Source organism: Marmota flaviventris, chromosome 18, assembly GCF_047511675.1.
Source record: "Marmota flaviventris isolate mMarFla1 chromosome 18, mMarFla1.hap1, whole genome shotgun sequence".
Taxonomy (NCBI): domain Eukaryota; kingdom Metazoa; phylum Chordata; class Mammalia; order Rodentia; family Sciuridae; genus Marmota; species Marmota flaviventris.
In genome coordinates, this window is record NC_092515.1 from 51193825 (window position 1) to 51216654 (window position 22830).

Here is a 22830-nt window from a genome sequence, read left to right on the forward strand (position 1 = left end):
GGTACATGGGTCAGAGTAGAACCTCAGCCATCATGAGCTTCTATCTGTGTCCCCCAGTCAGTCAGGGCTTGGGTCCTGTTCCTGGGGAGGATATAGTGAGCCCCTCTACTAATGTGCTCCTTTCACAGGAGTTTCCCTGTCCATGTTCCCCTTTATAGTCCACTCATATAATTGTGGCCAAGCTGGTTTCCCCAATGGCCCCAGTGCACCCCAGCCCTTCTGGCCTCCACATCTTCCCACATATTGTACCCCCATCCTCCACTCTGAGAACCTCAAACCATGCATCCTGCAAGACCCAGCTCAGCTCCATCCCAGTTACCTTCTCTTACTTGATATTCCCTTGGCACTTAGGTATAGTCTTTGCTAGAAAATAATGTACTTTCTAATTTTTGTTTTGGGATAATTATTAGTTAATTCTGTTCTTTCCCCAATTAGATTCTGTGTTACACACTCAGAGACCATATATCTTCAACCAAATTTTAATGATTGGACCCTCATTAGCTTCTGCATGTGTAACTACTGAATTGTGTGTTTATAGATTAAACATTGTGTCTAAAATCAGATCATCTGGCACTCAGACTTACTCCATTATGTTGACCAAATAGAATTCCCTTTCCTTCTTTATCTTTGGGGTCCTCTGGGCAATTGGTTTCTGCTCATCTCCAAATGTATTCTTTGAAGCAGGTGGACCTTGTCCTAGCTTGTCCTAGGGACCCCCAAAGTGACTTCAGTTTGCAGTTATTAGGCTTACTATATCAACTGGTGAAGAACTGGCTGATCCATTATAGCCATGGTTCCCTAAATAAATGGAAAAATTTATTCCAGAATATTCTGAATTCAAATCTTACATTTTTCTTATGAGACAGAATCCAGAAGGCAAATCTTCTTTGTATAGAAAGCTTACTTCAAGATTTGCTAATTTTAGTTCCTGTGATAAAGAAACTGAGGCACAGAGATTGGATGCTGAACCAAGCTATTAATGAGAAGAAGTAAGCCAGGTATCCAAAGGGTCGCAGTCCTACCCCAAGAGGCACTGTATTATGGGTTGAGCAGTGTCTATCTCAGGCAGAGTAGAGACCGGATCTGAGGCAAGTTTTGCTGATTCCCCTTCCTCAGGGTGAGGGCAGCACCCAGTGGATGGGGATGGAGGGCCACTCTTCCTTCTTCTCTCAAGCTGTTCAACTATGTCACGGAGCGTGAAATCACACTGAAGAACACTGGGAAAGTTGGCTTCGAGTTCAAGGTCCTGGCTGGCCACCAGACTTCATCGGAAAACTTTCGTCCTGGGGTACCACTGATTGTGCCTCTCTCGGTGAGCAAATGGTGGGAGGGACCCACATTCCAACCCCCTGGGCCACACCCCAGATACAGGTTAGCATTCCCTGCCAGGATTGGGGAGGGGTGACTTCTTTTTGTAAAATTAAAACTAAAGAACTCTCAGAATGAAGAAAGATAAATAAATCCAGGTCATCTGTTTATTAAATGAGTATTTATGGAGTCCAATCCTAGCCAGTTTCCAGGCATTCAGAGGTAGCTGTGAACCAGACAGCTACAACCTATGGAACTACTACTTCGTGATAATAAAATCAACTTTATTTCCATGGAAGTCTTCACACTCCCCCCAGTAACTGCCAGGGGCTTCCTCTCCACTTACTACACCAAATAAAGGCAGTTTCTCACTAGCAGATGTGAAAACACCTGTAGACGGTAATGAGCCATGTAAGTTCTAGAATAAAAGCAAATGGGGGTGTGGTTCCTTGTCTATGTTATGTTGATCTTCCAGTGGTAAGGAACTTTGAATGTTTCACATTATGAAAATGCACAGCATTGCTATAAAAATTATAAAATATTAAACAGCATAAGTGATAAATTAACAAGCTTACAGTCCACAGATAATGAGTACTGTCTTCTTGTCCTTCCCCTAAATTAGTTAGGTTATTGCTAGTCTCCCTAGTCTTCATAGATCTATTTGTCTGTTTTTATTAATATTAATTATTATATTATTTATATATTAATATTATATTATTTCAATAATTATTTCTTTAAAATAAATCTTAGGATCTGTTAGATCAACCCTATTTTCTTTTTTTTCCAATTTATCTTACCTATTATTTTGAATTTATTCTTACATTTTGTTTCTCTAACTTCTCTTTTTGTACTGGGGATTGAACCCAGGGCGCTTAACCACTGAGCCACATCCCCCATCCTTTTTTATATTTTATTTAGAGATAGGGTCTCACTAGTTGCTTAGGGCCTCGCTAAGTTTCTGAGGCTGACTTTGAACTTGTGATCTTCCTGCCTCAGCCTCCTGAGCTGCTGGGATTACAGGGTGTGTGCCACCACACCAGGCTCTCTAACTTCTTAAGATGAATGGCCACTTTTCTTTCTAATTAATAGTGTAAAATGTAAGGCTATTTATTTGCCTGAGTACACCTTTAGCCTTACCCCATAAATATTAAGAAAATGACAGATTAAAAAGTAGAAGTCAATTTTGTATATTTCATACAAGTGAATATCATGATTTTCATCATTTTCTGAGTTCTCTAAAATTACAGTTTTATTTACAAGTATAATTTTAAAATATATTTTTATTTTCAAATGACTAAGATTTTTTCTTTTGTCATTTAAACTCTTATTAACATTCATATTGAGGTATTTGTATCATGGCCAGATAATATGGCTGTGTCCGTTTCTACTGAGTGAATTTATTCATGTGATTTACTGGCTAAAATGATTTTCAGTGCTTGCCAATGCTTGAAAATAATGTCTCCAAGGCTCCAGATTATTATGAAAGTCTATTAAACTGCCCAAATAATTATAGCATTCAAATCTTCTATATCTTTTTCTGTTTAGTTTTTCTTAGGAGTGGCATATAAAGCCCCGTGCATCACTCTATCTATTGTTTTCTACAATATGTAAAAATTGTGTTTTATGCATTCTCTATGTTGACACCAAGGACTTTATGACTATTGGGTGTTTGTTGTGGACTGCATAGTTTCCTATTTTAAATTGTCTTTTTGTTCTCTCTTAATGCCTTTTGCTCTGAACTCCATTTTGATCTCAGGGTCCTGATTCCAGCTTCCCTCTGCCTTACATCTATTTGATTTTGTTTTAGGTTTATCATTCTTGAAACATTTATGGTTGAATTTTATTTTTTAAACTTACCAGAATGTCTGAGGTTTTGATAGGGAGATTTGGTGAAGCCTTATCATCAGTAGACTTGAAGTAATTGGTTATTATTTTCTCTATTAGAAAAGTTTCTGTAATGATTTCTTTTTATTCTTTTTATCACAATTGCTACATTTTCCTTGCCTTTTCTCCTCTGGTTTTCTTTTTAAGCATTCACATTTATACTGCTGCTATTAGTATCAATTTATACAACTCTGTAGAGAACAATTTGGCAATATCTCTTAAAATTACTCTTCGAATCAGAAATTTTATTTCATTTCTAATTATCATACATACATTTTCCTACATTTGCACAATGTTATTTTAATGGCAATATCAAAAGACCAGAAACAAACTAAATGTCTACCAGGTGGGAACTAGTTTTAAAAATGTATTAAAACTTTGTATTGGAATAACATACAGCAGTTAAAAAGAATACAGCTGTTCTAGATGTATCAATATTCACTTTATTCTAAGATATATTCTAAAGTAAGAAGGAAAGAAAATATGAAAAACACTGTGTATTGTTTGCTATCAATCTGAATTTTAAAATTTTGTGTGTGTATGAAATCTGGATTCAGTTAACTAATATTTTATTTGCTGTTTTTTGCATCTTTGTTAATAAGTGATAAATGGCCCATAAATTACTCTTTCATACTGTGCTTGACCAGTTTGGATACAGTAAGAAGAAATGAGAAATTCTGAAATGGTTTGTAAACTAACGTGGTTATTTTTTGAAAGATCAGCAGAGCTTGTCCTAATGTCATATGTCCCTTTTTCTCCAGGAGGATTCGTGGGACTCAGCAATAAGTTGTATTCACAGCTATGATTTATTACAGCAAAAGGACACAAAGTAAAATCAGCAAAGGGAAAAGCACTTGGGGCAAAGTCCAGAGGAAACCAGGCACAAGCTACCAAGGGTCCCCTCCTGGGGGCTCCCACAGGGCACTCTGAAGTCTCCCCATGAGTTGAGACAACATTGTGAGGGCAGCCAGGGAAGCTCGTCAGGAACTCAGTGCCCTGGATTCTCCCTGGAGGTGATCACAGTAGGCATGACACCTGGCGCATACAGAATTCCAGACGCAGCTATTCAACATAAACCATATTGTTTGCAGTTTCAGCACAGTGAGTCTTATCAGGGGACTGTAAAGACACTCCCAAAATCTCAGATGCCAGATGCCAACCCAGGGTCCACCTTGCTAGCAGGCCTTCCTAAGAACAGCAGTCCAGGGCCGCTGTGTTAACCCTTGTCTGTAGTCTGTCTCCTGCTTTTGAACTGGGTCTTCTTTTTTTATGAGTCTAAATGGGGTTTTTCCTCAGTATTCTTTTCCTCTTCTATATACCCGCTTTCCTGTTGTGAAGTCAAATTCTTCTAATGAAAACAAACATTTACAGAGCTCAACAGTATATAGGACATAGAAAAATGGGGGGAGGGAGGTCTCCCCACCAGAATTCCATGACAGAACTGGTTATTTTGGAAAAATTCATTGCAAAGTGCTTGACATAAAGCTGAGACACCTCCTCACCCCAGGTCACTGAGTTCAGGAAGAATTGTTTCGTGGGAAACAACAGAATTCTGTGCATTGCCCAAGGATGGGTGAGAAGAAGAGAGAATGGGGATACAAAGATGAATCTTGGAGATACAAAACATGGCCCACTTTGCAACTTGCCTACATACTGTGTTCCCTTACATACACATATGCATACATATGCATCACACACACACAAACACAATGTTCCATAAAAGAGGGGAGAAGCACATTTTTTCCCCCAACAATTTGCTATTAAAAATGATCCTACCATGAATTTCCCCCCTGTGTCTCCTGGTCCAGAGGTGGAAGAGTTTCCCTAGGGAATTTTCTCAGAGGTGGAATTGCTGGGTCATGGCCTGTGTGTGTGTCCAACTTTATAAGATGGTGTTAGAGTGGTTTTCTCCATGCTTATCCCCATTGATCTCCCCACCACAGGTATATAAAGTAAGTTTTCTTTGATGCATATTCTCATCAAGACTTGGTAAATTTTACCAGTCTAGTTTAAGATTTTTTTTAATTCTGATTTTTGCTGGAATTTCCTTAATGAATGAGGAGGGTGAGAGTTTTTTTTTCTTTGCTGCTTTTATTCACTCTTTGTGTTTCCTCTCCATAACACGTCTGTTCATGTGTGTTGCCTGTTTTGCTTTTGCTTTCTTGTCGATTCCTTAGGGCATTCCAGGAACAGATCTCAGGGGAAGTATGTGAGCGCAGAATAACTGGTACAGTCGGCCTCTCGGACTCTCCAGTACCTCACACCTCCAGAAACAGAAGTCTTCTTGTATGTCTGAGTGTTCCCTCTGCTCTTTCTACTACACAGGGTTTTATCAGTTCATGTAAGGAGCAGGTATTGAAGGTTTACTACTTACCTGGCATACCTGAGATCTTTGAAAGGAGCTTCCAGATACAGATCGCTCACCTGGTCCCAGAAAACATTACTCTGAATGGAGAAGGCTTCTTTCCCCGGATCTGCCTGGATCTCCCCAGGAATATTCGAGGTACTACTGCCCATTATGGTATTTCCCCCACAGTGGGGACAAAAGGTACATATCAGTTCTGCTTCCTGGAAGGTTGGTGACTGCTCGCTTTATTTGCATGACAATCCCCTCTAGTTCCCGTATCAATTGCCAAGGGAGGTCGGGGCTTGAAAGTTGAATTTGACTTGGTGACCTGAGTTTAATGAGACAAGATATAGCCTATGGTAGATCCAAACTAAGACCCCTGGACAATCTTGCCATCATTGAATTACCAGGAAATTGAAGGACCAGGAAATTTCACCTTCAAAGGCTTGGCAGTCTGGTGTGTGTTCCTTCCAGCCCTGACCTCTCCCTGAATTTCCTTTCCCAGTAGCATGTGCACAGATGTCCTCTGGATTGAAGGGGGTGGCTGATGTACCTCCAGGCATAGAAACCTCAAAACATAAAGAGCACAGGAAGACAGCAGCCATGGCCCTATTTTGACAATATATGGTTTGAAGACTAAATTAGACATTATTAGTTGTTTGCCCACGTGCCTAGCCTGGGCTTTTCTGGTCATATGTGGCCCCCAGAGCTATTCTTCTGTAAGAAGACTGACACTTCACTCTGTCAGCTGAATAGTGCTTTCATCTTCCTGACACCAGATATAGGACCAAGGGACAAGAGAAGCCTCTCACTGCCGTGAGCTGTGAGAATCCACCTTCCCTGTACAGCTTCAGGCTAAGTCCTCATTCCCCAGCCTTCCTCCTACCCCAGGCCCTAAAGTCTCTAGTGCACCTGTTTATGATCATCCATTGAATTCTAAATGTCTGCTCTCTGAAAACATCAACATAAATGTTAATAAAGCTAAGACCACATTCCTCTCTAATATCTAGAGTTCCAGCTAGAGGAACATAGCTACAGCAGCATACATATGGTTATCCCTCTGTATCCAGGGGGCATTGGCTCCAGGACTCCTTTGAATGCCAAAATCCATGGTGCCTTATATAAAAAGGCATAGTAATTACTCTAAATAGGGCAAAGAGGAGGCAGGGGAACAGAGGAGGCATGAGGGTAGGAAAGACAGTGGAATAGGACGGACATTATTACCCTAAGTACATGTATGAAGACATGAATGGTGTGACTCTACTTTGTGTACAACCAGAGACATGAAAAAATTGTGCTCTATATGTGTAATATGAATTGAAATGCATTCTGCTGTCATATATAACGAATTAGAATAAATAAATTTTTAAAGGCATAGTAATTACATATAACCCATGCACATCTTCCCATATGCTTTAAATTATCTCTAGATTTCTTTTAATTCCTAATATAGTGCACATGCCATGTAAGTGGCTATTGAACTGTGTCGTCTAAGGGATAATGACAAGAAGAAAGGGCTTTCTGTACATGTTCAGTACAGATGCAATTTTTTTTTCAAATATTTTTGGTCCATAGTTTTTTGAATCTGCAGATGCAGAGCCTTCAAATGCAGAGGACAAACTTTAATTGTCAGGAAAGAAAGCCTTTGCCACATGGTTGAAGACTGGGCACCCAGCCATATTTACCACAACAGCAGACATGGTTTGACCAGTAAGGGCTTTAAAATAGTTTAAATCTGAATATGATTAGTTGTGCTACAGTTCTCTAGTCTCAGCATCTCCTGTTCTCTTACGGTAGGCACCTTAATTATTCTGCTGCCTTTGCCCTTCAGAGCATTTGAATTTGCACTGGCTTAATAGTGAATTTGGGAGCCTGCAATCTCTCCACCAGTTGCCTACCCTCCCTTATTCAGGATATTGTGACTTATTTAGATTTAGTTACAGCAACCTGACCTAAATATATTCTTCTTCTGAACTGAAGATTTAATCAACATGAAAATCGACTTAAGTGACCAGCTGTCCCAGCCCTGCAGGGGCTCCAGAGTGTAGGGGTTTCAGTGCCAGAACTGGCAAAGTTCCTCCAAATTCTTGAAAACCAGCTAGTAGCTCACCTCGTCCAGTCTCATTAAACTCAGGGAAATCAGGTACAAGTTCAACTCACTCACAGATTACCTCACCCTCTGACGTAGGGAAAAACCTGGCAGGTGCAGTCTCAGGAAGTTCACTTCCCTTATGGCTTCACCCTGAGCCAAGAGTCTGTGTTGGGGGGCATAAGTCATGTTTTTCTCAGCATCCTGATTCTCTTCCCCTTCCAATCTCCACAGGCAATGAAAAGTATGAAATCTTCTTGAACCAGGCTAGAAAAAACCTGGAAAAAGAGTTCAACAAATATGAAACTCTGGATCACTTTGAGATCATAACTGAGGAAATACCTGAGGACGAATGTGCTGAGGTGAGGCTGGCTTCCCCCTGCACAGGACATGGGAAGAAAGGAGAGTGCGTATGTCCACTGGTCCAGTGGCAAGAAGGACATGGCAGCTCCGAGAACAGAGAGAAGAAAGATAGAGCCAAGGCAAAGCGGGTGGGGAGGGAAGGTGGGATGAGCCCAGGGAGGTGAGCAGCCTCCTGGAGAACGTGGTAAGGGTTTGGACTTTATCCTGAGGGCCCCAGGAAGCCAATGAAGTGAGATGCTGGCGTAGTTGGATGTGCGTATTTAGAGGATACCTCTGGCTGCCTTGTGGAGCTCTGAAGGTGGGGCTTGAGAGGAGGAGAGCAGCTACGGGAGGCAGCTTTGAAAAAGTTGGCACTTTGAGGTAAGAAATGGTGGTGATGGGATCAGGGGTACGGAGAAACGAGTGAGTTCCAGGAATATTCCAGAATAGTCAGGGATTAGGAACTAATTGGATATGGAGTGAGGTGAGCATGACGTCCAGATATCTCATTTGGATGACAAGGTAAGGAGAGAGACGATGAGACAGGAAACACAGGTAGAGAAACATGTTTTTCTGGGATGTGGAGGGGACAATTGAGGTCAGATGGTCCATTACTGAGCATGAGATTTCTCTTCATCATCCAGTAGGGAGTCGGAACCACTGCTGGGGTCCTGGGGCAGAGAAAGAGGTTGGAGAAAGTGATTTGAGAGTCATCATTGGTCATCGTCATCACAGGAAGTAGTGGAATTCCCTAGGAAATGTTCAGAATGAGCAGGGAAATGGGTAGATTCAGAAAGGAGCCCTCCTAAAACAGACAAGTGGAATTACAAAGTGAGAGATTATATCCCATCTATGTGTGATATATCAAAGTGTATAAATGCATTCTACTGCCATGTATAACTAATTAAAACAAATTTAAAAATTTTTTAAAAAGATTAAACCTGCAATCCAAGGGGAGCTAAATTCAAAGCCAGCCTGGGGAACTTGGCAAGACCCTGTCTCAAAATTTAAAATAGAATAAAAAAGGACTGGGAGTATAGCTCATTGGTAGAGCACCACTGGGTTGCATCTGTAATGCCACAGAAAATTGAAAGAATGCACACCAACTCCTGAGTTGGGGAGAAGGGCAGCCAGAGGTCCTGGAAAAGTCAGCAGTGCATAAGTGTCACAGAATGGGAGCCAAGACAAGAGGTGGCCTCTGAAGGAGGAAGTAGCCCAGCTTGTCAACAGAGGCTGCAAAATCCCTAAAAGTCCTCCCTCACCATCTCCTGAAATTCCTCTCCTAGTCAGGAGGGCTGCTTTCTCCCTGTCCTCGTCTTTGAAAATGTAAACACACGTGGGATTTTGGTCCATGGAAGAATTATATATGTTGTCTCAGAAGCCCTTAGACTGATTGAAAGTAATTCTAAAATACGGAAGAGGGGTATTGTGGGGAAACTCAGGTACCCCAAAGGCCACCAGGGATGACCTGTTTTGCAGAATCCTGTTCAGTACAGGATGCTAAAAGTGAACCTTGGCACCAGGGATGATCATAATTTACAACACTTCTAGCATTTACTGAACTCTTATATGAGGCCTGTGCCACGCTGTTAACCTGCATTAGTATCTCATTCAATCCTCTCCCAGCAAAGGTGGGGGGTAGGCTACCATCATCATCTAACTTGACAGCTATCTGGAGTTCGCAGAAGTGAAGTCCCAGTCCTAAGGGAAGCTCAGAGCTAGGACTTGAATCCAGCCTACCCAGCTGCCAAGATAGGGCTCTTAGCTTCTGCCCTCCCCTGCCAGACTCCTGGCTGATCCCAAGGGGCAGCAGCAGTGTCTCTCCACCTGCTAATCACCGTCCTGGCTACTCCCTACCAAAGCCCAGGACAGTTGTCTCTGGCAGTCTCTCCCATGGCGGGCTTTCTGTAAATCTGATGGCATCTGTAGAGCTACGTTAGTCCTCCTGAGCGGGGCAGGGCTGGGCTACTCCTGGCTCTTTAGCAGCACAGAGTGGACCTTGCTGTTCTAGAATCCAGACAACTGGGAACGCTGCCCTCTGTCATGCTGCTCTCCACCCTCCATCTCTGTTGTCTTGTTTTGGGTCCAGTCGCAGGTTACCCTTCCTGCTGGGCTCTTCTCAGACAGAAGTTATCAACCTTTATCACTATCACCCCCACAAAAATCACTCTTAGAATTTTTTCCCTAATGTTCCCCCAATGAAATATTTTTATTATATGTAAAATGAAATCCTCTTTGTAGTTTGATTGTTTTTTTAGCTTTTAAAAATATAATTATAGATTATAGAGAGTTGCCAAAAAAAATTGGTAACAAACTCACATAACTAACATAAAATATCTAAACCAGGAAATTGACATTGGTACAGGTCACAGAGCTTATTCAGACTTCACCAGTTTCACATGTTTATGTTTGTGTTTGTGTGTGTATGTGTGTGTGTGTGTGTGTGTGTGTGATTGTATGCCATTATATCACCTGCATAGATTTATTTAACCACTGTGACAATTAAAGTTCAGAATTATTCCTTCACCACAAGGATTCCTTGTGCTTCTTGGAGAAAGTCTTCCAACTTAGAAAGTCTCTCCACAAAGACAAAACAATTTTATTGTTCAATGAGGAAAGCCAGAATGCAATTTGTATCGCAGACAATCTGCTGAGAGATCACACGGAGAGGAAAAGGTGGAAACCCCTTTTATATAACCCATCAGATTCAACCCACCACATAGGTGTCCTTGTACATTCCACGTAGTTTACCCTAAACTCACATGGTGATTGCGGTAACCATCTGTGTTAGCTAGTTGGCTTTACCCAAAAGAGATGCTGACTTCTGTTATCTTGGCCCCACCAAAGCTAGGCTCCCATCCTCCTACAGAAGCTGGGAAGTAAGGCTTCCGTCTTCCTGATGATGGCATCTCAAAGATGTGGCTCCCTGGTGTTCAAGAAAGTCACAGAGAAAGATATTTCAGAGTCTGGCAAAACGGTTACTTAGCTTCTTTAGAAATTTATATACATTTCAAAGAGATAGAAAGAACTTAAAATCACAACTTTGTAATGCCCTACAAAGCTGGCTGGGAGGAAGTCTCTGCATTTATTTTTTCAACAGGTAGATCTAAGCCTCATGTTTATAATTCATGCTTGCCCATTACATGCCCTACCTCTATGACCACACCCACTCTCCTCTCCCCACATCCCTCACCCCTGGCCTTACAGTCTGTTCTCCATTGCTATACTGTTATTGTTTCAAGAATGTCGTATGAGTGGAATCACATAGCGTGTAATCTTGTGAGACTGGCTCTGGAGATTCATCTGAGTTGTGTGCATTGATAGTTCATTCCTTTTGATGCCTGAGTAGTAGTCCAGGATATAGACAAACCAGTTTGTAATTTTCCCCAACCACTTGCATGAAAATTTGAATACCCTAGGTTTACTGCATATCTGTGCACTATAGCCCTTTGGGGGACCATAACCCATTGTAATAGCTAAGATCTTTCAACTCCCACAAGAACCACTTTTAATCTCTATTTTGTTCCCCATTAAGAATGCATGTTCCAGGGCTGGAGATGTAGCTCAGTGGTAGAGTGCTGGCTAGCATCAGGCCCCAGAACCACCAGAGAGAGAGAGAGAGAGAATGTATGCATGTTGTAGAAGAACTTTCTGAATTGCTCTTCTCTCTTGCTCCAGTTAAGTGCTTATCTCCAGATGGAAGTAGAGCGACTTATAGTCCAAAACTATGCCTTAGAACATCAGAAAACAGTTAGCCCTGATGCAGCAGATGACACTGGCTTCATCCACTGGAGTTGCCGCAGACTATCCAAGTGAGTGCCCTTCTGTGTTTCATTTGATGGAAAGTGTGGCAGAGAAAGCATGCAGTGTCCCCTGAAATAATGGCTGATCATCTGGGAATGAAACCCACTCGCCTTGTGTTATCTGCAGTCCTTTTGCACCCAGCCAATCTAGCAGGGTCCCACCGCCTCAAGTCAGAAGACTCCAGCTGTGTCTAATAGACAGGCCCCATTTCAGGCTCCCTGGAGGAGCCATGCCACACACCTTCTGAGATGATGGCTAAACAATGCAGGCTTTGGGGGAACTATGCTGTTTCTAGTCTCCATTCTAGTGGCCTTCAGTTGTTCTCCACCCTGGAAAACAAAATTGAGCACAGGAGGCAGGAGAGACCCTCACACTCTCTTACTTTGAAAGTGTCTGGTAAGGACAGCATGTTAACTGTTTCAGAGTCCACCTGCCTGAGTACATCCTGGACTTTGGCTACATTGTCGTTGGTGAAGTCCGAACCCACATCATCAAGATTACCAACACCAGTCATTTACCAGTGTCCTTCCAAGCAGATAAGCGTGTCCTTCATGACACAGGTAACCAGGCGGGGAGACCCTTTCCTGTTGCACTTTGTCATTTCCAACAAGGACCCCACCTATCTGCCCTCTCCTTCTGGAGCAGCATCTGTGCTTCTGCTGGGATCAGCAGATGGACTGGCTGGGTCACTCTGTGATAGTTGGAGCAGTCCTTCTGCCCCAGAGGGGGTCTCTAGAGCAGTGCCTGTGTGTTGTTTTCCTTTCCCCCAAAGAAATTCTGTTTGTGTTGGTCCAGGCTTCAGTACTCAGCTAGATCGCATTAAAAATCTGCCTTATTGTGAGACGGAAACATTTGAAGTGAGATTTGACCCACAAGGGGCTAATCTTCCTGTGGGAAACAAAGAGGTCCTTCTGCCCATCAAGGTAAGATGGGCCCACCTGACCCTCTGCACTTCCTGCTCTTCTCATCCCTGGGATGATCCAGTTATGATAGCAAAGCTGGGATTCTCTCCCCAACCCCATGCCACATGGTAAACAGCAACCTTTTGTCTACTCCAGGTGGTTGGAGGGCCAACCGTTCACATCTGTCTCAAAGCCAACGTGACAATCCCAGCTATGACACTGTCTTGTGGAAAAGTGGAGTTTGCCACAGTTCAGTGTGGACAGTGCATAATAGAAACTATTCAGCTTTCCAATCATCTCCAAGTCCCTTGTGAATGGTTTGTCCAGAGCCAATGTCCTGTAAGCAAGGTAAATGAGTTGTGACCATTGGTCTCCTTTTCTCCATCTCCATTGTAGCCAGATTTGTAATTCTCAGCCCTTCTATTGATCATTTCAATCTCCTGCTCAAAGACCTTTTATGGTAGCCAGTGTCTGGGCCCTAAGCCCTGCATTGAAGGCTCTATCAGACCGTGATATCAGGTCAAATGTTCTGTTCATCTTTGCCCTTCTAGAATCTACACATTCTCTGACACCTGGGAGGTACTCGGGAACTGTAGGGTGAGTGAGTGGATAATAGAATGAGTCCATTTTCCATGGAAGATTATCTAATTGTCTAATATTTATAAACCAGCTGGATAAACACATTCCAAAGTATTTAAGAAGGAAACTTCGTGCTGAATTAAAGCCAAAGTCCCGGACCTTTGAAATACAACCCACCTCTGGAGTCTTGGAACCTGGTGAGAGATCCAATGTGCAGGTGAAATTCATACCAAAAGAAGAGGTAAGTTTGAAAGAAATGTGCCTTCACTGAGATTTTCTGGATCTCTTTGAGCTTTGCTCAGAGTCTGTGCTTGCTTGAGTCTTAAGAGAAACTTTGACCTCACTTTCTGAATAGGGCATTTCAGGTATTTCTGGTTCACATAGGAGCTGAATGGCCTAGTGTTCTGGAATTGGCAGATCTTTTTTTATTACTATTATTTATTTATTATAATTTGTTATACACGATGGCAGAATGCAATTCATTTCTTATTACACATATAGAACACAATTTTCCAAGTCACTGTACACAAAGTATTTTCACACCATTCGTGTCTTCATACATGTACTTAGGGTAATGATATCTAACTCATTCCACCATCATTCCTACCCCCTTTCCCCCCCCTCTCTTTCTCTCTCTCCCCTTTGCCCCATCTAAAGTGCCTCAATTCCTCCCATGCTCCCCCTGCATCACCATTATGAGTTGGCATCCTCATATCAAAGAAAATTTTCAGCCTTTGTTTTTTTGGGATTGGCTAACTTCACTTAGCATCGTATTCTCCAACTCCATCCATTTACCTGAAAATGCCATGATTTTATTCTCTTTTAATCCTGAGTAGTGTTCCATGGTGTATATATACCAAAGTTTCCCTATTATCTACTGAAGGGCATCTGGGTTGGTTCCACAACTTAGCTATTGTGAATGGTGCTGCTATAAATATTGATATGGCTGTGTCCCTGTAGTATGCTGTTTTTAAGTCCTTTGGGTTTAAGCCAAGGAGTGGGATAGCTGGGTCAGATGGTGGTTCCATTCCAAGTTTCCTAAGGAATCTCCACACTGCTTCTGGAATTGGCAGATCTAACCAACACATCAACTTTTATCAGCAGGCCTGGCTAGTGGATTTCTGCCCTTATAGGCTATGAATCTTTGAGCCAATCACTGAGTCTTACTAAGCCTCAGTTTGTGTATAGACAAAATAAAAAATAGTATTATCATATATATCCAAAAATTCTTTATTGCTGCTGGACACTGTGGCACATACCTATAATCCCAGTGACTCGGGAGGCTGAGGCAGGAGAATTGTAAGTTTGAGGTCAGCCTCAGCAACTTAATGAGGTTCTTAACAATTAAGTGAGCACCACTTAATTGTAACATTATTAATTATTAAAGATAATTAATTATCTTAAAGCAAAAAATAAAAAGAGCTGGGAATGTAGCTCAGTGGTTTAAAAAAACTCATTACAATTTTGAAATTCAGTAAGCTCCAAAAAGCAAGGTGGGGATGTGGTTTCATTAGTTGTATATCAAAACTTACTTTGGAAAAAAAAAAAACTCATCTGACAGAAGACTATTTTGATTTTATTTTGTTTTTCCCATTTAGTTTTCAGAGTCAAACATTTCAACTGCAGAAATATTACTGTTTGATTTCAGAAGACTTTCCTGGCACTGGGTGACACAGTGCACTATGCACTGCATTTAACTTTTTAAAAGCTGAACTTGAAAGCATCTGGCCCCTGGGGTTCCCAATAAGTTATTACTGACCTGCAGCAGCCACCTCTTAGGGTCAATTCAAAGATTAACAGATTGAATAAAATAGGCATCATACTGCTCTATATCCAGTTGTTAGAGTTTAGATGAGGTTTCCCCCAAAAGCTCACATATGAGACAGTGCAAGAAGGTTTGGAGGATAAATGGTTGGGTTATAGACTTAACCTAATCAGAGGATTAATCCCTGATGGGATTAACTGGGTGGTGGCTGGCTGTGGGTGGGGTGTGGCTAGAGGAAGTGGTTCATTGGGGGCATGGCTCTAGGGTATATATTTTGTATCTGGAGAGTGGAGCCAGTCTGTCTCTCTCTCTCTACTTCCTGATCATCATGTGAGCTGCTTCCCTCTGCCACACTCTTTCTCCATGATGTTCAGCCTCACCTTGAGCCCCAAGGAATGGAATCTGCTGTCTGTGGATTGAGACCTCTGAAACCGTGAGCTCCTAAATAAATTTTTCCTCCTCTACAATTGTTCCAGTCGGGTCTCATAGTTACAGCAACAAAAAAAGCTGACTAAAGCAACAGTAAAAGTCTCCACAACTATAAAGTCTTACCATCAGTAGTCATGATAGGAAGAACTTCCTGGTGAACAGTCTCCCTGAGCCTCACAGACATTTGTTTTATAAAGACCATCAGCATGAAACTACTCCTAACCAAGAATAAAGAAAAATAATAAAACCCTAAAGCCAGAAATATTCTCAAGAAGTTACACCAGAAAGATTTATTTAAAGCCTAAGGCATTTATTTGAGAGATGTTTTCCTCTATTCTATTCTTTTCAAAGACAAATCAGTGTGAACACCTAAGTGAACTCCCATTTTCCTGGTAGTGGCTTTAAGGAAATGCTTAATAATGTATAGTAGAAAGAAGAAAAGGATGTGACTTCATATTTCACTCTAAAATGAGGCCCATATTCCTACCATTATCAAAATCTTCCTAACCCTTTTAGAAAATAATGAATAATATGCTTATTATTCCTAGGGAGTCTTAAAACTGTAAATGGATTTACTCAAGATTTGGGAGGTTTTTTTCTCATTACCAAATGAGGGAAATATCAGTAAATGTTTTAAAAAATAGATTTATTTAGGCATTTTCATAAATATTGAATTGGAATTGGTCAAAGTTAATAAAATATTTCTATCAATTGGGAGACCTGGCTGGGTGTAGTCAAGGAATCAGTTTGCCTTGAAACCAGCATAACCCACATCTGCATCTTCATCACCACCAAAAGCACAGAGAAATCATTTGGTGTCCACACTAGCAACTCTGTGGCATTATACCATGTATTCAGAATATTCCATGTTAGGAAGTGAATGAAAGATTGTCCAAAACTGCAATTAAAATATGGAAGTTTGGGTCATAAGGTGCTAAGTCCATAACTACATAGAAAACCCCCTTAACCAACAACTGGATTTTTCCCCCAATTTATAGATAAGTCCATACATATTCCTTCCATCTCATGTCTGCCTGGTAAGCTAACATAGTTAAGTGTTCTTCACATTGTGAAGCCACTCACAGCCCCACACCCAACCCATTAGGAGCCCAGATATATCAGAATGTCCTGTTATCTGTTTTAAAATGCAGAATCTTCAGCCCAGCTCTCCCCCCATGGAGCCAGGATCTTTAGGGATGGGCCTATGAATCTGAATTGTTAATAATGTAATAAGATTAGGAACTACTGAATGGAAAGTAGATTTCTGTCCCATTTTGAGAAAACGTGAGTAGGTATGTATCACTGTCACCTGGCATCTGATTGTAATTCTATCAGATGGACTGAGTGCCATAGCTCTGCCATTCCACCAAATTCTGGGGTGAACTACGAAGTACACACTTGAGAATCATCCCTCCCTAGAAGCAAGGGTCCCAGGATGCTTACACAGGACTTCTGAGAATCACTGCTAGTGGCATGCTCTCGGCAGGTGTTACTTTCTGAGCACTTCTTCCATGCCAAGCAGGGTCACAAAATGAGAGCCTTCGGGCCCAGAGGCGAAAATGGTGGCAAGTGCAAGTCTGAGCACCCAGGAAGTTCTGAGGGAAATGAGGATAAAACTCAGAGGGCCTGCTACAAGTGGTGAAGTTCTCAGTGCTGTGCCTGGCAGGTTAGATACCCAACATATAAATACCCAGTGATATAAATGCCACTTTATAAGAAAATTTCTAAATAGGATAAGTTTTGTCCCCTTAGCAGTTTTTCAGTTATACATAACATATAACAGATTTTTAAAAATCAGATGTTTGTTTTGTTTTTGTTTTGCAGAAATTCTACAGCCAAACCCAATTGTTCCATATTGGTCAGAGCCCTCAAAAGCTCTCCTTGCTGACATCTGGGCAGGGTCTGGAGCCACGCCTGGAATTTAGTCCTTCCGTTCTGGAACTGGGACCACTGCTGCCTTATACCTCTGGAGATGAGGCTGAGGTGATAGTCAAGAATCCCTGCAGCTTTCCAATTGAGTTTTACTCCTTAGAATTTGACCAGCAATATCTCTTTGAAGAAAAAGTAAGTACAGGCCACAACCAAACTCAATTTCCCAGCAAATGCTGGGCCCTGCGGTGTACTTGTGTTCTCTCTGTGTGGAATAACTTGGGTCTTTCCCCTCTCATTCCCTTGAAGCCTTCTTGTGAGTTTACTCATCACTTTGCTGTGGCCTTTCCTGACCTGTTTCCTTGCCTGAGCAGAATCCATTGCTTCTTTGTGATTCCAATATATATTTTTTAAAAAATAATTGAAAAACTAATGCATATTGATTGTTCAGATTCAAACAGTAAAAAAAAAAAAAAAATTATATACAACAACTTTCCTGTGTCAGTATATTTGAAGTGAGTTACTTGTAGGCAACCTGTATTGGGGATGTTTTAAAAATGTATTCTGCCATCTCTGTCTTTAGTTGGTTTATTTAGACTGTTTACATTTAATGTGATTATTGATATCTTAGAACTTAAGTCTGCCCTTTTGTTTGGAGTTTTTTTTGTTCTAGGTTTACTTTTTCCTGCCTTCCTATCAGTAAAATTTCATTTTTATTTACCTGGAGTGTTTTTGAGTGTATCTCTTTATGTAACTTCTTTAGTTGTTGTTCTACATTCATACATATGTGTATACATATATATGTTGTTGTACATATTACTATATATATAATATATGTGGCTTATAACCAACTGGTATTGACATTTTATCAGTCTAAATTATACTAGAAACCTTTTCTCCCTTTATCTCCTTTTACCTTTCTTACATTTTAATATAACTGTCTTAAATATTTCCTTATATCAGACAGCATTATCATTTTTGTTTCAACTCTCAAACATAAATTAGAAAAATTCAAAGGAGAAGAAAATGTATTTATCTTTATACTCTTTCCATTGTTCTTTCTTTTTTCTCCTGGTATTTCAAGATTTCTTCTTTCTTCATATCCTTTCCATTTAGAGACCCACCTTTAGCTATTATTTTAATGTAGTATGCTGGTAAAATAAAAAATTCTTAGTTTTCCTTCCTTGAATCTACAGATTCAAGAAAGGAAAAATTCTTAGTTTTCCTTCATCTAAAAATGTCTTGATTTTCCCCTTGTTCTTGAAGGATTTTTTTCCCACAGGATATAGATTTCTGGAACAATGGTTCTGCCGGTCCTTGAAAAATATGCCAGTTCCTCCTGGCCTGGTCTAATGAGAAATCCAACGTCATTTGAATTATTTTCTCTCTACATGGATAAATGTGTGTATGCATATGCATTTGTGTGTGTGTGTGTGTGTGTGTAAAGTTTTCTCTCTCATTGCCTTCAAGAAATTTTCTGTGCCTTAATTTATAGAAATCGGACTGTAATGTGTCTTGGCATATATTTCTTTTGGTTTATTCAGTTTGGGACTTGTATATTTTCTTGAATCTGTCGATTGTTATTTTCCCAATTTGGAAATTTTAGCCATTACTTCTCGCCAGCTGCCCGCACTGACAAGATGATCTGGGTTCAAAGGAGCTGGCTGCAATATTAAACTAAGAAAACGGTGAAAAAAATCACACAACACAAAAGTAGTTTTCATGTCGAGGGTAGGACGGCTCTGCAACCTTAAGGGTTAGCTGGAAAAGAGAGCATGCACCCGGAATCTTTTTATTTTTATAGGGGGGACACACAAAAAGAAACTTTGATGGAATGTTCTTCACCAAATAAGGCAGGGGATAAGATTTCAAAGGTGGAGTCTTGCTAAGTGATGTCTTATGGTCAGCAGATTGACTGACATCTTGGCAAGTCACACCCATCTCAGGTGCTGTGTGGGATCACAGGCAGAGTGAGAGGAGAGGTGCACACACGTCACGCAGCGCAATCAGCGTGCAATGCCAGACCTGTCCCTCATATAGCTACAATGCATGTAACTCACACACACAGCCCATGAATGGCTCACAATTACTTATTTGAGTACTTTTTCAGCCCTACCCTCCTTCTACTCTCCTTCCAGGACTTCCGCAGTACTAATGTCAGGTCTTTTGTTAGAGGTCACAGTTGAAGCTCAGTTTGATTGTATACAGCACCCTTAGCTCACATTTTCTTCACATGAGTATCTTAAACGTGCTACTACATCATTTGCTGGTAAGATGTGACTGCACATGAAGTCTGATACTGTACTAGTTATCTTTGCTGTATGTTACATTAGCCTAAAACTCAGAAACTTAAAACAATAAGCATTTGTTATCTCATGATTTCAGTGGGTCAGTATTTGGAGATGGTTTAGTTAAGGGGATTGTGTTTCCTCTAGACCCTCCCCCACTCAGCCTTTGAATCTTCTGTATGCCTTGTTGCCAATGTTTACACCCTGCCTAATGCGCATTCTGCCCCCAGGAGTGTTCTCAGAAACAGAATCTGCCCCTCTAGAAGGGAATCTTTTCATTAGATATGAGATCCTCAGCGGCTTAGGTGGGCACAGCACCCTCTGTGGTGCGTCAGGTTCCATGGAAAGCACAATGTAAGACTCTGAGGTTTATCTTTGGAAGATGTATTAGATGCACTCTCAGGAGCAACACCTATTCAGGGAGACTAGGAAATGAGAATTGGACAGACAGAGAAGATGAGCGATGAGGAGACTGCAGTGGAGAACTTAGATCTAACTGCACAAGGAGCTTTGGAGCTGGGTTAGCCCTTCCACGGTCCCCAACTAATGCAAGTTGGCCACCTTCGTACCCCAACATCCACCAGTCTGGTATGTTCCTTCCCTTTCCCACTAGAAAATGCCACCTCTGTCCTATATAAATTTCCAATTTGGATGATCTACACTGAGCTCGTTCTTCATTCTCATTGCTCACTTTTCAGCCCAAACATAGTACCACTCTGTCTTTTACTGTAGCTTCATAGTAAGTTCTGGTGCTGGGCAAGGCAAGCCTTCCCTTTATTCTTCTTCACCAGTGTTCAAACTCTTCTCGGTCCTTTGTTCTTCTTTAAAAATTTTAGAATGAACTTATTATCAGGGGCTTTCAAACAAGTAAAAATGATGATCTTAGAGAAGGGTTACATAACAAAACAAACTCTCAAACCAATAAATCAGGTAGGGGAGGAAGTACATGTTTTTTAACTTCATTTTACTGTGTTTTATACATATACATATGTCTTTTCCTTCTCAAATATTTATAAGAAAAAAAACAGGCTCCCCAATTAAATTTTAATTTTAAATAAATAACAAATGTTTTTTCAAAGTATAAGAATATTCAAATATCACATCGAATATATTTACACTAAAGTAAAGTATTTGTGGTTTATCTGAAATATAACTTTAACTGGGTATCATGCGTTTTATCTGGCAGCCCTAATATATATTCACACACACACACACACACACACACACACACACACCATTTAATACCATTTTACCTTATTTCCCCTGGATCCTCTATTTATGAGAACTCTAGTGTAATATGTGCCATGCGCCACATAAGGTCATTTTAGACAGCAGTCTCCTAAGGTTGTATTGCCTAATGATATCTTAGTTTGTGAGTCCACTGTATGGTATTAGTACAACAAAATTCCCTAACATATTTCTCATGTCTTATTCTTAAGCAGTGCATGACATTTTTTTAATGAATGTGTCCCTGTAGATTTCTGTACATTTGTCATTGAAAAAAAAAAGTAAAACAGTTTACGTTATTTTCAAAGCAAAAAGAAAATTCTTTGCCACATGAGAAATGTCCAGGCTCACATGGAGCAAAATAAGGATCTTGAACCCCCATAAGTTCAGGGTTCAGCCCTACTTTTTAGATCTCTCCAAAGCAAACCCCCCCCCCCCGTGAAATCCAGGAAGTATTTCTACAAATTTCAAGCCTCAGGTTGGAGCAGAGGTTTCACAAGATCAAAGAACAAAAAGAAATTTCAGTGTGACCAACAGCAGTTCTCGTTCTCCCCTTGAGCAGATCTTGCGACAACTGAAGGGCTATGACTCCTACAACACCCTGCTGCTGCCACCCCGCAGTCCCGGGGAGAAGCTGCCCCCAGAACTGTATGAATATTTTAAGGAGGTGAAGAAGTCAAAGGAAGAGCAGATGAAGGCACAGGAGAATGGTGAGCACTTACCATGGCGAACCCTTGGCCCCAGCCACTGCCCTGGCCCTTCTGAATTACCCCTGAATTACTCCGTAATTACTAACCAATTACAGAGTACCTGCCTGATGCCAGGTGCCTTCTGTAACAGGACCCTTCCAAAATGGGTCCTGTTATCCCCAGGTCATGGATACAAAGACTGGGGCAGATTCTGCTCTCACTAGAGTTCAGTGTGGTATTGAGATTTAAAAAGAGCTTTAATAGAAGGGCTGAGGCTGTGGCTCAGTAGTAGCACACTTGCCTAGCATGTGTGAGGCACTGGTTCATTTCTCAGCACCATATATAAATAAATAAATAAATAAAATCTGTCAACAACTAAGTTCACACACACACATACACATACACACACACACATACTCACGAGCCAATAGAGATAGAAGAATATTTGCTAGACATTCCACTCAGGGCTTTACATCTACAGATGAGAAACTAAAGAACAGAAAGTCTAAGTCAACAGTGTGAAGTGGCAGAACCAGTCCCATCTTTTTGACTCGAAGAATCCATAACTGATAGCAACTCCACTGCCCCCTAGGGGTATTTCTTGGTAATGCAAAGTAATGTGTTGAGTAATGTAGACATTTGTGCCCTAAAAGAAGTAGCAGAGAAATTCATACAAGAAATTTCATACAGCAAGCCCATCCCTGTGCTCAAAAGCCAGCCCTAGAGCTGGTCTGCTCTCTTAATAATCTTGTCTTTTCTGGCCCAGCACCCCTGAGTCATCCCATCATCTGCTTGGGTCCTCTCATGTACTCGAGCAGCCATCACTTGGGTAATTATTTTCTTCTTACCCTCATATCACCTCCTCTAGATAAGAAACCCTTATATGAGCCAGGCGTGGTGGCGGGAGGCTGAGGCAGGAGGATCTTGAGTTTAAAGCCAGCCTCAGCAAAAGTGAGGCCCTAAGCAACTCAGTGAGACCCTGGCTCTAAATAAATATAAAAGAGGGCTGGGGATGTGGCCCAGTGGTTAAGTGCCTCTGGGTTCAATCCCTGGTGCCAAAAATAAGCACCCATATGGGCAGAGATGTGTCCCTCACTTATAAACCCATGACATGGAACGGCAAATGTTACCCTACAGCACCCAACAAATTTGTGCTGTTTGAGGGAATGAGCTGTCCTCTGGCCTGCCTCGTGGTCCCTCAGGAAAGCAAGGCTAGTAAATGCTCATGTGGCCGAGAAGAGGGCTGGCCCAGCCAGTCATGTTTGTTGAGCACTGTGGTAGTTTGCTAGAGCTACCCTAAGAAATGCC

General features: G+C 41.3%; 1 protein-coding gene across 1 annotated transcript in view; it reads left to right on the top strand.

Moving 5' to 3' along the window:
• Nucleotides 1-22830, top strand: part of Hydin (HYDIN axonemal central pair apparatus protein) — a 318432-nt gene that overhangs the window by 185107 nt on the left and 110495 nt on the right. Inside the window, exons 27-36 of the mRNA XM_027933192.3 lie at nucleotides 1175-1312; nucleotides 5518-5695; nucleotides 7863-7990; nucleotides 11649-11782; nucleotides 12198-12334; nucleotides 12570-12697; nucleotides 12833-13024; nucleotides 13347-13496; nucleotides 17274-17513; nucleotides 21396-21543. Coding sequence (XP_027788993.3) covers nucleotides 1175-1312; nucleotides 5518-5695; nucleotides 7863-7990; nucleotides 11649-11782; nucleotides 12198-12334; nucleotides 12570-12697; nucleotides 12833-13024; nucleotides 13347-13496; nucleotides 17274-17513; nucleotides 21396-21543 — 1573 coding nt within the window. The remainder of the gene's footprint in view (nucleotides 1-1174; nucleotides 1313-5517; nucleotides 5696-7862; nucleotides 7991-11648; nucleotides 11783-12197; nucleotides 12335-12569; nucleotides 12698-12832; nucleotides 13025-13346; nucleotides 13497-17273; nucleotides 17514-21395; nucleotides 21544-22830) is intronic.